The sequence below is a fragment of the Ursus americanus genome, chromosome 21 (genome assembly GCF_024610735.1).
Source record: "Ursus americanus isolate L20-20 chromosome 21, mUrsAme1.1.p, whole genome shotgun sequence".
NCBI lineage: Eukaryota > Metazoa > Chordata > Mammalia > Carnivora > Ursidae > Ursus > Ursus americanus.
The window spans coordinates 42172629-42187554 of record NC_142147.1 but is presented as its reverse complement, the minus strand read 5'-3'; the positions used below and the strand labels follow the sequence as shown (position 1 = coordinate 42187554).

The 14926-nt window shown below is 35.8% G+C and overlaps 1 protein-coding gene across 10 annotated transcripts in view; it reads left to right on the top strand.

Moving 5' to 3' along the window:
• Positions 1 to 14401, top strand: part of ZNF568 (zinc finger protein 568) — a 41024-nt gene extending 26623 nt beyond the window's left edge. For 8 of the 10 annotated variants that reach the window (XM_087871067.1, XM_045805209.2, XM_045805216.2 and 5 more), the window contains 2 exons: positions 259 to 354; positions 11829 to 14401. In XM_087871067.1, the coding sequence (XP_087727193.1) occupies positions 259 to 354; positions 11829 to 13411 (1679 nt within the window). In that variant the 3' untranslated portion in view covers positions 13412 to 14401. The remainder of the gene's footprint in view (positions 1 to 258; positions 355 to 11828) is intronic. The other 2 variants (XM_087871068.1, XM_045805206.2) reach the window with 1 other exon arrangement.
• The last annotated feature ends 525 nt before the right edge of the window (positions 14402 to 14926 follow it).

Genomic DNA, 14926 nt, shown 5'->3' with positions numbered 1-14926 from the left:
GCTTTGCACTTTTTCATGGAATTCCTTTCCATTTTTTAAGTGTATGAAGACTTTAATGTGCCAGGTGAATTTAGCCTTCCTTTTCTTTACATGATTGTATGTACTCATTTTCAGGGTAAAGCCTAATTACTTTGTCTCACTTTGGAAATTCCTTTGTCCTCATCCTTCATAGGCCCTCAAGCCCCTAAGACTCAGCCCAAGGTGTGGATGATTACCTCCAGCATTAACATCCAAGTCCTTTGCTGTTTCCTGTAATAGGTTATCAAGTCACCAAGCCAGATGTGATCTTCAAGTTGGAGCAGGAAGAGGAGCCATGGGTGGTAGAGGAAGAAATGCTTGGGAGGCACTGTCCAGGTGAATAAGTAAAAAGGCAGCTCTGAATGAGAAAGCCACATGACAGTTGTTCATGTGGTTGATACCATTTCACATTTTCCAAGATTTTCTTTTAAACATCTTTTTTTTTTTTTTAAGATTTTATTTATTTATTTGACAGAGAGAGAGAGAGAGAGAACACAAGTAGGCAGAGCGGCAGGCAGAGGGAGAGGGAGAGGGAGAAGCAGGCTCTCCGCTGAGCAGGGAGCCCGACACGGGGCTCCATCCCAGGACGCTGGGATCATGACCCAAGCTGAAGGCAGCTGCTTAACTGACTGAGCCACCCAGGCACCCCATCATTTTCCAAGATTTTCTTAAAGGCCCTAGTGTTTCTAGGGTGACAAATAGTATGAATGGATTGAATTACTGTGACATTTCCAGATACTATTTTCTCTCTATACTGGAGCTATCTTCCTTTTCTGAATTTTAGAGGGCTGGTAGTCCCATTGGATTTCAGGATGCCAACTTTCTCTAATTCATTTATGGCCTCACTTTGAGGATTATTGTCCCTCTCTATGATCTTTAAACTCTCTTTTTCCTTAGTGTTCATAGTTTTAGTTTTATTTCCTTATGCATTCAGTATTTCACGGATGTGTAGTAATTTAAAAGTATATTTGTTTCACACTTAAATTCCTTTAATTTCTTTCCATTTTGAAAAGCTATAGACATGTATTCTGTAACAGTACTTACAATTCCCATTGTACTTCACAACCCTCACAATCCCATGTAGCTTTAAGTTTCTGGCCTAGAAATTGGTGCCCTGTTGCTACTTATTCCCACCTTCCATTACATTAATTTTTTTTTAATGTAAATATGCACACTTAAGGGCACCTGGGTGGCTCAGTCCATTAAGCATCCGGCTCTTAATTTCAGCTCTGGTCGTGATCTCAGGGTCATGAGATTGAGCCCTATGTTGGGCTCCACACTGGGTGTGGGATTCTCTCTCTCCCTCTACCTTTTCTTTTTTTTTTTTTAAGATTTTATTTATTTATTTGACAGAGATAGAGACAGCCAGTGAGGAGGGAACACAAGCAGGGGGAATGGGAGAGGAAGAAGCAGGCTCATAGCAGAGGAGCCTGATGTGGGGCTCGATCCCACAACTCCGGGATCACGCCCTGAGCCGAAGGCAGATGCTTAACTGCTGTGCCACCCAGGCGCCCCTCTCTCCCTCTACCTTTGCTCCTCCCCCACCCACTTGCTCACTCTCCCTAAAAAATATATGTATTTCAATATATATATTGCTCTCTCAAAAAAAAAATATATAAACACACTTGGTTAAAGAACATAAATAATCCAAAAGATACATTAAAAAGTAAGTCTCCCTCTTATCGTTAACACTGAGTCCCTTTCTTTCCCAGTTGCATACACTTCTTTCTCAGAGTTGTGCTGGCTTTTCTTGATTGTTATTTTACCATATGAATTTTAGATACAACCCTATTTCCAGAGAAAAAACCTATTGGACTTTTTATTGGGAATATATTAGATATATAAATTAACTTTTGGAGATTTGATATATTTGGAATGTTGAGATTTTTCTATTAAAGAACATGCTCTGTCTTTGTTCAGATCTACTTTGTATCCTTCAGAAATGCTTTCCAAGTTTTCCCTTTATAGCTTTTGTATATTTCTTAAATTTATACCTAATTATTAGATAAGAGAAAAAAATCAGTACTGTACTTTCTGTCTGTGCTTTCTGCCATTGGAAAGGAATCTATAAATTCATCTTTATTTTAAGATAAAATTGTATCCCTGAAAAACACAAGAGAATCAGCTGAAAAAGTATAACAAATAATAAAAGAATCTAGTGCTATGATAGGATATCAAATTAACAAACAAAAATCAGTAGCTTTCCTATATACTTCAACAACCAAGTAGAAGATATAAAGGAAAGAAGACCACATTTATAGTTGTAACAATAAAGATAAAATACTATTTTGGGCATGAGCATGTAACAGTGTACAAAAACAAAGTCCTTTCCTCATAGAACTTATAAATTTTGGGAACTAGAGTCCATGAGTTTTTGCACATAAGAAAATACCTTTTTTCTTACCCTTTATTATGTGGCTGTGTATAAAATTCTTGAGTCATACTCTTTTCTAGATAGTTTTTTTTTTTGTAGACTGTTCTCTGAAGACTTCAGATAATCCTCTACTATCTCCTGGCTTTGAATATTGCTTGGAGACATCTGAAGCCTGATTGGTTCCCCTCAGAGGTGACTTGATTTGTTTACCTTGGATGCTCATAGGTTTCTCTTTCTTTAAAGCTTTAGAACTTTCGAGGCCTTTTGATCAATCAGTATCAGTTTTTCATTTCAATTTGGTTGTTCATCTTTTGTGGTTCTAGTTAGCATTATCATATAGAGCTGATGCAGGTTCTTTTCACAATCACCATTACTTATCTTTAAGTGAGGTTATTTCTTGCTGGCAACTATTTACAGAAGAGTGTTGAAGATTGTCCAGAAAAATGCTCTGAGTGAATAGGAAGCCCTCGTCACTCATATCAACCTCCTTTATCCTTCAGGGTTTTGTATTGAGAGTTGGTTTGCCCTTTACTTCTTCCAAATCAGAAATTATCAGTGGCATGCTTCCTCTAGTGTGCAGTATCCCTTCTGCTCTCCTATGACAACAAACTGCTTATATAAGAATAATGACTGTTTGCATCTTCTTATTTAGCCCTGTCTTCTCTACCATTTGACAGGGCCAGATGAAGACCATTATGTTCCTGCCACCACTGTCAACACATCTGGATCCCACTGTTGAAAAAGTAACTAGTTCATTCTTCCCACAGAGTGTACCTTCTTTTTTGGGGGAACTCTGTTCACCGTGCTTTCTTTCTGAGATGAGAGAGAACAGCCACTATCTCCGAGTTTCTTTCCTACCTGGTCCAATCTATCTGCTGGTCTTTCTTTATTTTCTGGAATTGGAGTTTAGCTCCCTTTTAGTTTCACTGAAGATGTATTTTCTTTTTGTTTTCTTCTTCGCTTTTGCAGAGAGAGGAGAGGAGACAGAGATGTTTAATTTGACCATATTGAAACAGGGAGACCTCTATGCTATATTTGATCCCATGGATCACCCTTCTTGAAAATGTCTCTTTGCTCCTCTCTAAAAGATTCTGATACCTCCTCAGTTGCCGTTTATTGTTTATTCCCTGTTCCTTTAGGAAATGTCTTTTGTATGACTTCTTTTTTCAGCTCTCACTGGACATTATCCAGAGCCATTCTAAATTACATACAGATCCTTTTTCCTTTATGTACCTTCATGATAGTTATGTCCCTGCCTTTAAATCAGTATTTAACTACAGAAATGGCAACATTTAATGTCTCCAGTATTGTGAAACTCTTCACCTCTTTGCCTTTAATTGTGAGGGTTCTTACCTATTCTGGTTCATTTAACTTGGAACTCAATTTCTAATAAATGGTCCCCAACACTTCCAGCCGTTATAGACCTACCATCATTTTTGAGCTAACTTTCTAGTTTATGTCTACCAGAGTGATTTGGAGTCTTAAAACATACTGCTTATATATGTTTTCATACTTGATTTCTGAGCCTTAATGCACCAAAAGAAAGACTATCTTATTCTTCATCTAATGATTCATAAATTGATTGGTGTAGAGCTATATTTGGAGAGATTTTTCTTATTGCTTTTGTTGTTTTAAAATATTTATTTGGGATGCCTGGGTGGCTCAGTTTGTTGAGTGTCCAATTCTTGATTTCAGCTCGGGTCATGGTCTTCAGGGTTGTGAGATTGAGCCCTGTTTGGGATTGTCTTTCCCTCTGCCCTTCCCCCTGCTCACGTGCTCACTCTCTCGCTCTTTCTCAGATAAATAAAAATAAATCTTAAATAAATAAATAAATAAACAAATAAGTAAATAAATAAGATATTTATTTGAAGACCTTCAAAGTAAATGTAGAGGATTTCAGGTCAGAATAAAAAGGGCAGAGGAACATGAGATATTGTTGAAATCTTAAATTGCATGTGAAGCATTTATTTAGCAAATGACAGACTGAGACAGAAAATGCCTTAAAAGTTTTAAGAGAAGGGCTATAGAAGTTGTAACAAGATTGAGAAAGTTTTTGAAAAAAATTTAAAGGTAAGATTTGTAAATTCTTTACACTTATTTAAAAAATGAGAAGAACAACGGTGCCTGGGTGGCTCAGTTAGTTGAGTGTCTGACTCTTGATTTCAGCTCAGGTCATGATCTCAGGGTCATGAGATGGGGCCTGGCATTGAGCCCCTTGTTGGACTCTGCACTGGGCGTGGAGCATGCTTAAGATTCTCTCTCTCCCTCTCCCCCTGCACCCCCATTTGCACGTGCACCCTCTCTCTCTAAAAAATAGTAATAATAAATACATACATACATAAAAATGAGAAAAACATAAGATTAAGAAAAAAGCAAAGCATAAATTTTGGAGAGTAAAATTAGCATGACATGTTCATGGGGTAAAATTTGAAGCATAGCCTGATTGGAAAAGGGGAGACCTTAAGGTATTAGTGAAATGGAGGATGGGTTATCTAGTGTAGAGTCAGAGAAGTCTGAACTTTGCCAACCTTCATGCCATCTTCTGTATTTTAAAAATTTTGTTGGTAATTTAGTTCAATTTTTCCCCTTTTTTTACTTCTTTAATTTTTTTTAAAAAGATTTTTTCCCTTTTTTCATCACTAAACTATAGCTGTAGTTTTGCTTTATGCTTGGTGGCAGTCATGTTACAACAGTAGTTCATAGGCAGGTACTTAGAAGGTAACTGAATATAAACATTAAAAAATGTCTATCTAAATTTTAAGTTACCCACAGTTGAATCTAGAGAAACCATTATAGAGCTAATAATGTAGAAAAGAATATTACCATTTTGAGTAACAGTATGTCAGCCATGAAGAAAGAACAAAAGCAAAACACAACAGGATTTGCTGGTAAGGACAGTTTCAGCATGGAGAAATGAACATAGGATAAAATGATAGCACCTGCTATTAGAACAATGCAGTGAATCAGATCTTGAACAAAGATGACTTGCCTTGTGATCTTTTCATTGGATACTTCTATGCCTTGTTCTTTGAGCACATATGAGAAAGACTTGCAATTAGATGGAAGGTTGAAGCTGTCTCCATCGTTATTACCAATTTGGAGCTGGATTTAGTTTGGACAGCCTAAGTTTCAAGTGTTTTTATACAGAAATAAGGGAGTTAAAACTTGTGAAAATTAATTTGTTGTCTGCAGAATAGACAAGAACTAAACCTCCCAGGATCATATGGCAGTTAATCTAGGCAAAAGTAATGAGAACTTGGGTTATAATTTGCTTCTATAACCTAATGCTACTGTTACCATTTTCCTTTTATATTACTTTTTCCTTTTTAATATGTATTTTTAATTTTTCTCAAAGTAATACATGTACTTCTTTTTAAAAATCATAGAAATACAAGGCTTATGACAGTCCCTTCTTCTGACCTCACATTTTACCTCATGTAGGCAATTATTTTCATTTCAACTTACTTAGCTATTTCTTTTAGTATTGATCTTTATTTCTTTTTTTTTTTTTTTTTTTTTTAAAGATTTTATTTATTTATTTGACAGAGATAGAGACAGCCAGCAAGAGAGGGAACACAAGCAGGGGGAATGGGAGAGGAAGAAGCAGGCTCGCAGCAGAGGAGCCTGATGTGGGGCTCGATCCCATAACGCCGGGATAACGCCCTGAGCCGAAGGCAGACGCTTAACCGCTGTGCTACCCAGGCGCCCCTGATCTTTATTTCTTAATAAATACTTATAAAATTTTTATTATAGTCATTTCAAACATACAAAAATAGAGTATAAGGAATCCTCATAGTACTCATTACTTTGCTTCAATAGTGATCAACATTTTGCCAGACTCTTTTATCTGTCTCCCCCAGTTTTGTTTTGGTTTTGCTTGCTAAACTCTTTTACATTTCACCTTTAAATACCATCGTATGTATCTCTAACAGGTGAAATTATTTAAATAACCACAGTATTATCACACCTAATAACACTCATAATTTCTTACTATCATCTGATATTTAGTCTCTGTTTCTATTTCCTCAGTTGTCTCAAGAATATATTTTTTATGGTTGGTTTATTTGAATCAGGATCTAAATAAAGATTAGCACATTGCATTTGGTTGATATATCTCTTAGATCTGTTTTAATTCATAAGCATTTCTCACCCCCCTTCCCTCCCAACCCATTTTTTCCCCACACATTTTATTTGTGTAGAATCCAGGTCATTTGTCTTTTTTTTTTTTTTAAGATTTTATTTATTTATTTGACAGAGAGAGAGACAGCCAGCGAGAGAGGGAACACAAGCAGGGGGAGTGGGAGAGGAAGAAGCAGGCTCATAGTGGAGGAGCCTGACGTGGGGCTCGATCCCGTAACGCCGGGATCACGCCCTGAACCAAAGGCAGATGCTTAACGACTGAGCCACCAAGGCACCCCAAGGTCATTTTTCTTTTAGAACAAGGGTCAGCAATTTTTCTCTTTAGGAGGCCAGATAATAAATAGGCTTTTTGGGCCAAATAAGGTCTCTGTCTCATATTCTTTCTCTAAACAACCCTTTAAAAATGTAAAAACCATTCTTAGCTTACAGGCTGCACAAAAACAGGCTATCACTATTTTTTACCAGCCCCTTCTTTGGAATGTCCCACATACTGGATTTGGCAGTTTGCATCCTCATGGTGTTTTACATACTCCTTTATTCCATTTTTCCTATAATCTGGCCTTATTGTATTCAAGTTCAGTTCTTTGGCAAGGCTACTTTGTGGATGGAGCTGTGTACATCATCTTGCATCTTATCAGATTGGTTTATCCCACTTTTATATTAAGATTGATGAGTAGAGGGGCACCTGGGTAGCTCAGTCGGTTAAGCGTCTAACTGTTGATTTCAGCTCACGTCATATCAGGGTCATAGGATTGAGCCCCACATGGGGCTCCACACTCAGCATGGAGTCTGCTTGAGATTCTCTTTCTCCTCTCCCTCTGCCTCTCTCCCTGCTCCCACTCTCTTTCTCTCTCAAAATAAATAAATAAATAAAATCTTTTAAAAAATTGATGAATAGATTCATGTGTTGTGAATCAGAATCCATCTATTTTAGAGATTCGTATTAACTTTTCACTTAAGGCTTTTAACAGCCTTAGGATAATCTTTGGCTAGATCCGTTATCTTATTATCTTATTAGAGGTTCCTTCTGCTTTTATAAGCTGAAATTCTCCCATAAGAAAGAACTCAAGGGGCACCTGGCTGGCTCCATCAGGGGAGTGTGGAACTCTTGATTTCCGGGTTATGAGTTCAAGTCCCACATTGGATATAGAGATTACTAAAAAAAAAAAAAAAAAAAAAAAAACTTAAAAAAAATTCTGTCAATAACTGTTTGATTACTTTGAAATATAGTTTTCGCAGGGCAGGAAAGAGAAATAGTTGACTTCTTTCCTTCAAAACCTTTTTTTTTAAGTATAGTCTCCATGCCGAGCATGGAGGCCAGCATGAGGCTTGAACTCACGACCCTGAGGTCAAGACCTGAGCTGAGACCAAGAGTCAGACGCTTAACTGACAGAGCCACTCAGGCACCCGTTCAAAATCTTTGAAAATAATGATTGGTGTCCTAGCATTCTCCAATTTGCCACATTAAATCTTTATAAATTTATATAATGAGCATCAAAATAAATACGATTCAGTGCATATAAATGATATATATGGAAAAACATTTAAAAATGTTTGTATATTTACAAAATATATAAATTATGTTTTAAATATATTTGATATGTTATATATTAATAAGTCCATATTATTAACAAATATATAGTATTTATTTTAATGCTCAAATTGTCATATTAGCCAGAGGATTCTTTGGCTAATTTTATAAATTTCCTGCTACAGACATAAAATAGCTATTTTTCTAAAACCCCTGCTTCCTTTAATAAGAAATGATTTGGAGACCACAATCTGGGCACAATAATTGCTCATTAGTACAAGGTTGTCATTGTTTATAGAGCTTGTAAGTGGACAAAACTAGGAAAATACACTATTCAGAAAGAAAAAAATATATGTATACTGAAACATACAATTCAAATTAAAGAGTGTAGGGTGGTTCTTACCTTTTTTGTTTTGTTTTTGTATCTTTTATACAAATCATAGCTCTTTATTGCATTAAAATATTTATTTGCTTAATCCATATATATTTCTCAACCTTGGCATTGCTGACATTTTGGGCCAGATAATTCTTTGCTGTAGGGGACTATCCTGTGCATTGTAAGATGTTTAAGTAGGGTGTAGAATGTTTAGCAACCTCTGTGGCCTCTACTTATTGGGTGTGGGAACACCAATCCCCTTTCTCCCCACTTACCCAAGTTGTGACAGCCAAAAATATCTCCAGATCTTTCAGACATTGCCAAATGTCCCTTGAGGGCCCAAACTGGTATCTCTCTCTCTCTCTGTATGTATAGTTAGTTATAGTTATGTATATATAGTATGTATAGTTATAGTTAGTATAGTTAGTTCCAAACAATAATATCAGCATTACTAATAATGAAAAAGACTACTGGGGCACCTGAGTGGCACATTTGGTTAAGCAGCCCACTCTTGGTTTCAGCTCAGGTGGTGATCTCTGGGTTGTGAGATGGAGCCCTGTGTGGGCTCCGCACTCAGTGTAGAGTCTGTTTGAGGTTCTCTCTCCCTCTCCCTTTACCCCTCCCCTGCACATGTTCTTTGGTTGTATCTTTTTCTCCCTTAGGATATGGTCAAACTACTGTGTTTAAAATCACTTGAAGTGATTATGGCCCTAACTTCTTATGTAGATTTACTCATTTCCACTTGTTTTCAATTTTTAAAAGAGATTTTGGCTTTTTCTTCCTCTTTTGATTTAACTTTTTTTTTTTTTGTAATGTAAAACAGTTACATGATTCCAATGTCAAAACTATAAAGCAAGGCAGAAATGTCATGCTTCCATTCAGGATATAGAAGTGGAAAAAAAATCAATGTGCAGAGCACCATTTAGAATATGCTACCTTTTTTATAAAGAGAGGGAGAGGCATATGTGTGTGTGTATATATATGGCATATGTGTATGGTTATATATATATAAAATTTATGTGTTTTTAAAGAATATAAGAATAACCCCAAAATTAATAAAAATGCTTAACTGTCAGGCAATGGAGGAAGAATCAGCGTTTCAAGGATAGGATAGAAGCTAGTCTTCTCTGAATATGCTGCTGTTTGGTAATTTCTGATTATTATCAACTTGATATTAATAAAAGATGAGGTTTAGTACTCTTACAGCACCACCACCACTTCCCCTTTCCTTTTTCTCTGGGTATAGATGTATCACAGTTTTTGGCTAAATTGGTTTTCACTGCTTGCTTTGTCTTTTAGTTGATATACTGTTATACTGAGCCAAGAAATGACTATTAATTATATATTCTTATATAGATTTTGTCATTCCTAGAGTTACTACCTGCCTAATTTTTCTGTTTGCTTTGTTTTCTATATATTTTTAATTTTCATGAGACTCTCAAATCTTTGTTTAAATAGGGAATTCATCAGTGTCACTAGTTTTACTTATCTTGATGCATGAAAGGATAAAAAAGAAATTCTAAAAATCTAACAAATTTTTGATGCTTTTTGAACAGAACCTAGGAGTTTTTTGTGGAGTTGCAAATGCCAGTTCTAGAATTCCAGTTCCTTGGGTCTTTTGTTTTTAATCTTCTCATCTCCTGTCTGGAGGTAAATGCCAGCATTCATGAGGGGCAAGCAACAGAAAGGGATTGGAAATCTTACCATTCAATGTAGACAAGTTTACATAATTCCTAGTTTTTTAGTATGAGGCTTCCTTTACATCTGCTTCACTTGTTCCTAAGTCTAGAGCCTTTGTAGTTCATTTTCTTTAGAGAGTAAGCCTCCCTTTTCCTGCTCAGGTGGTAGATACATGGCCACTTCCTGTGTGGGTTTGGGAGGGGGGGTATTGGTGAAGATGCAGTTACAGAGAAAAGAGCTTATTAGCAGCTAATTTAAGAAGGAAGGAATTTATATGAAGGTATTAAATGTCCTGGAGAACCTTTGTGAGGAATGAAGGACCAACTATAGGATAAGCTTTTAGGAATGAGTCTCAGTGTCATATCAGAGAAGTGAGTTGCCAAGTGAGTTCCTTTTCCCACTGTGATCAAGAAATTGCTTCTGATGGGGCACCTGGCTGGCTCAGTTGGTGGAGCATGCAACTTTTGATCTCGGGGTTGTGAGTTCAAGCCCCACGTTGGGAGTAGAGCTTACTTAAAAAGAAAAAGGGGGGGCGCCTGGGTGGCTCAATCAGTTATACATCTGTCTTAGGCTCAGGTCATGATCTCAGGGTCTTGGAATTGAGCCCCACATCAAGCTCCCTGCTCAGCGGGGAGTCTGCTTTTCTCTCTTTACCCCTCCCCCCGCTCATGCGCACGCACGCTCTCTCTCTCTCTGCTAAATAAATAAAATCTTTAAAAAGAAAAAAAAAGAAATGGTTTCTGATTGAACCAGGGAAATGCCTCTATAACGATGAGCTTCAGAACCTTACCACTTCTGTTGTAGTATTTAGGTAAAATGCCTATTTTATTTCTAATTTTAATTCATTTCTGATTTAAAATATATAATTAAATCACATCCAGAACCCTACATGCAAGTGTGTCTAAGAAATACAGTTATAACTCAACCTTTGCAGGATGGAAAACCATAGGATGAGGTTGGAAAGTTGGTACTTAGCAAATCCCTAATACTTGCCTCAGGAAGTATAAGTGTTCCCTATTCAGACTTTAAATTAATCCTCTTCAGACATTTTCTCTCTACCTTTTGAGTACCTGAATCCTCTAATTTGTTAGCTCTTCCAGTGTTTTGTGGCTAAATCACTTTATTGCTTGACATTTGCATCTTTGTAGTACTTTAACTTCTTAGCTCTGCCATTAGTTAACAGTTCCCTATATGCCTTTCATCTCCATTCTTTTGTTAAAGTCTCTTGTTCACCCTTCTTTATACTCCTATTTCCTTTGTTCTTATGGGTTTGACCTTTTATTTTTTTACTGTCATTTTAATGAAATTTTAGGCAAGAGGAGGAATTAAACATACACATTCAAGCCACTGTATTTAACCACAAATTTTATCCTCTGGTCATTTTGACTCATTATCCAGTCATTTATATGGTCACCCTTTCATCTTAATTCTGTTAATGTTACTGATTTCTGCATTGTATAAGCATACTTTTAAAAGCAGTCAAAGCTACTTAGGCCTATCAATGTCAGTTTTCTCTCCATAATATTTTCTATAGGAGGTAACCTCTTAAAACTTAGAAACAAGGGTAATTTGCACTTTGGATTTCTTTCATATTGGGAGACTAGGGTCAGCATAAAAGATCAACTTCATAGGAACAAATATCTGAAATGTTATTAATAGTGTAGTAGCAGAAAAATTCAAAAGTAATAATTTTTGGTCCTCCATTTTAGAAGTTTGGGAAGTTGATGAACAGATCAAGAAGCAACAGGAAACACTTGTGAGGAAAGTCACATCCATCTCCAAGAAAACTCTGATTAAGGAAAATGTCATTGAATGTAAAAGAGTTACAAAAATATTTCCTTTGAGCTCAGATATTCTTACTTCAAGACAAAACTTCTTTGAATGTGACTCACTTGATAAGGGTTTGGAACATAATTTAGATTTACTTAGTTATGAGAAGAACTGTGTAAGAAAGAAAAACTATGAATATAATAAGTACGGGAAACCTTTTTACCATTGCTCATCCCATGTTCTAACCCCCTTTAAGTGTAATCAGTGTGGACAAGACTTCAGTCATAAATTTGACCTCATCAGACATGAGAGAATTCATGCTGGAGAGAAACCCTATGAATGTAAGGAATGTGGAAAAGCCTTCAGCAGGAAGGAAAATCTTATTACACATCAAAAAATTCATACTGGAGAAAAACCATATAAGTGTAACGAATGTGGAAAAGCTTTCATTCAGATGTCAAACCTTATTAGACACCAGAGAATTCATACGGGGGAGAAACCTTATGCATGTAAGGATTGTTGGAAAGCCTTCAGTCAGAAATCAAATCTCATTGAACATGAGAGAATTCATACTGGAGAAAAACCCTATGAATGTAAAGAATGTGGAAAATTCTTCAGCCAGAAGCAAAACCTTATTGAGCATGAGAAAATTCATACTGGGGAGAAACCTTATGCATGTAATGAATGTGGTAGAGCCTTTTCTCGAATGTCATCTGTTACTCTACACATGAGAAGTCACACAGGGGAGAAACCCTATAAATGTAATAAATGTGGAAAAGCCTTCTCTCAATGCTCAGTGTTTATTATACATATGAGAAGTCATACAGGTGAGAAACCCTATGTGTGTAGTGAATGTGGGAAAGCGTTCTCTCAAAGTTCATCCCTTACTGTACATATGAGAAATCATACAGCTGAGAAACCCTATGAATGTAATGAGTGTGGAAAAGCCTTCAGCAGGAAAGAAAATCTCATTACACATCAGAAAATTCATACTGGAGAGAAACCATATGAATGTAATGAATGTGGGAAAGCTTTTATTCAGATGTCAAACCTCATTAGACACCAGAGAATTCATACTGGTGAGAAACCTTATGCATGTACAGTATGTGGGAAAGCCTTTAGTCAGAAATCAAATCTCACCGAACATGAGAAAATTCATACTGGAGAAAAACCCTATCATTGTAATCAATGTGGAAAAGCTTTCAGTCAGAGACAAAATCTCCTTGAGCATGAAAAAATTCATACTGGAGAGAAACCATTTAAATGTAATGAATGTGGTAAAGCCTTCTCTCGAATCTCATCCCTTACTCTTCATGTGAGAAGTCATACAGGGGAGAAACCATACGAGTGTAATAAATGTGGAAAAGCCTTCTCTCAATGCTCATTACTTATTATACATATGAGAAGTCATACTGGTGAGAAACCTTTTGAATGTAATGAATGTGGGAAAGCATTTTCTCAAAGAGCATCACTTTCTATACATAAGAGAGGGCATACAGGTGAGAAACGCCGAGTGTACTAAATGCTTTACTTTTGAAACATATTGGCGTAAACTCAAAAAAAAAAATGAACAAGATCTTTATGAAAAATTGTAAAGCTTCATTGAAGGGCATAAGAATTTAATAAATCGAGAGAAATATCATATATGCAGATGGAAAAACCCAATATCATAAAAGTGTGAGTTCTCCCAGAATTAATCTATAGACCTAATATAGTTCCAAACATCTAACACAAACTTTCTAGGATCTTTACAAAATGATTCTAAAATTCATGTGAAGTGGAAGTCCCTGGATTGCCAAGACAATTTTGAAAAAAGGAGAGGACACATCTTCTACCATATACTACACAAAAGTTATGGTCATTTAATAGTGTGTGGTATTACAGCATGAATAGGTAAATAAACAGATTTTACAGAATAGAATGCCTAGAAATAAATCAGTGAATATACGTGAATTTGGTGTATATTAGACATGATATCATGAATCAGTAGAGAAATGACAGCCAATAAAATTTGTTGGAGTATTTGGTTCTCTGTATTAGGGAAAAAATAACTACATGCAACCTTAAAATATATAAAGAAACAGAATTCCAAAGGATTTGAACACTGGAATGTGAAAAGCCAAACTCAAGTTCTTGGAAGGAAATACAGGATGTTGTCCATGACTTTGAGGGAGGGAAGCATTTTTTAGAAGACAAAAAGACCCTGCAGTTCCATTTCTGTATATTCATTCTAAAGAAACTCACAAATATCCATAAGAAATATATATGTGAATTAAAAATGTGGTAAATATTGATGGGGAATGGATAAATAAAGTGTGATATAATCAAAAAATGGAATAGTATACAGCACTTAAAATAACAGACTAAATCTGTATTTTATGACATGGATAGTTATGTAAAACAGTGTAGAGTGAAAAAAAGATCAAGATCCCCAAATAAAACATTGTATAATGACATTCATGTAAATTGGAATTAAATCATAAAGAACAGTACTATGTTTTTATTATTGAAATATGTGTGTGTTTAAAATGGGCTAGAAAGGTACATACCAAATTATTGTTAGTATTGTCTCTGGCAAGAGATTAGGTTTGAGGGTGTTGATCAAAGGGGGCTTTAGCTTTATTTGTAATTCTTATGCCTTAAAAAAGATTGATAGCATATAAAATCTTAATTATACACAGTGGCAACATGGATGTCTTAATGGAAGTTTTTTTGTAGTTATTTCTTAGAATTTAAGGGCTGGGGGAAGCCTGTGCCCATAGAAAAAAATATTATGATAAATCCATATGCCCTATCAGATGCTGAACTATTTTATCAAAAATATTTCCAGAAAATTAGTAACTGGAAGTGATAGTCCTGTTTACTATATAACATGAAATTAATGTATTTTATCAATCTTATGATGCTTTTGTTCACATTTTAACATTTCTAAAATTGTGATAAATCTTTCAACCAATTATGTCTTAGATTTAAGTAAATATGTAATTATTAGATGGCAGTGTGATACATCAAGTATGATTTTATTTACCATTTTAGG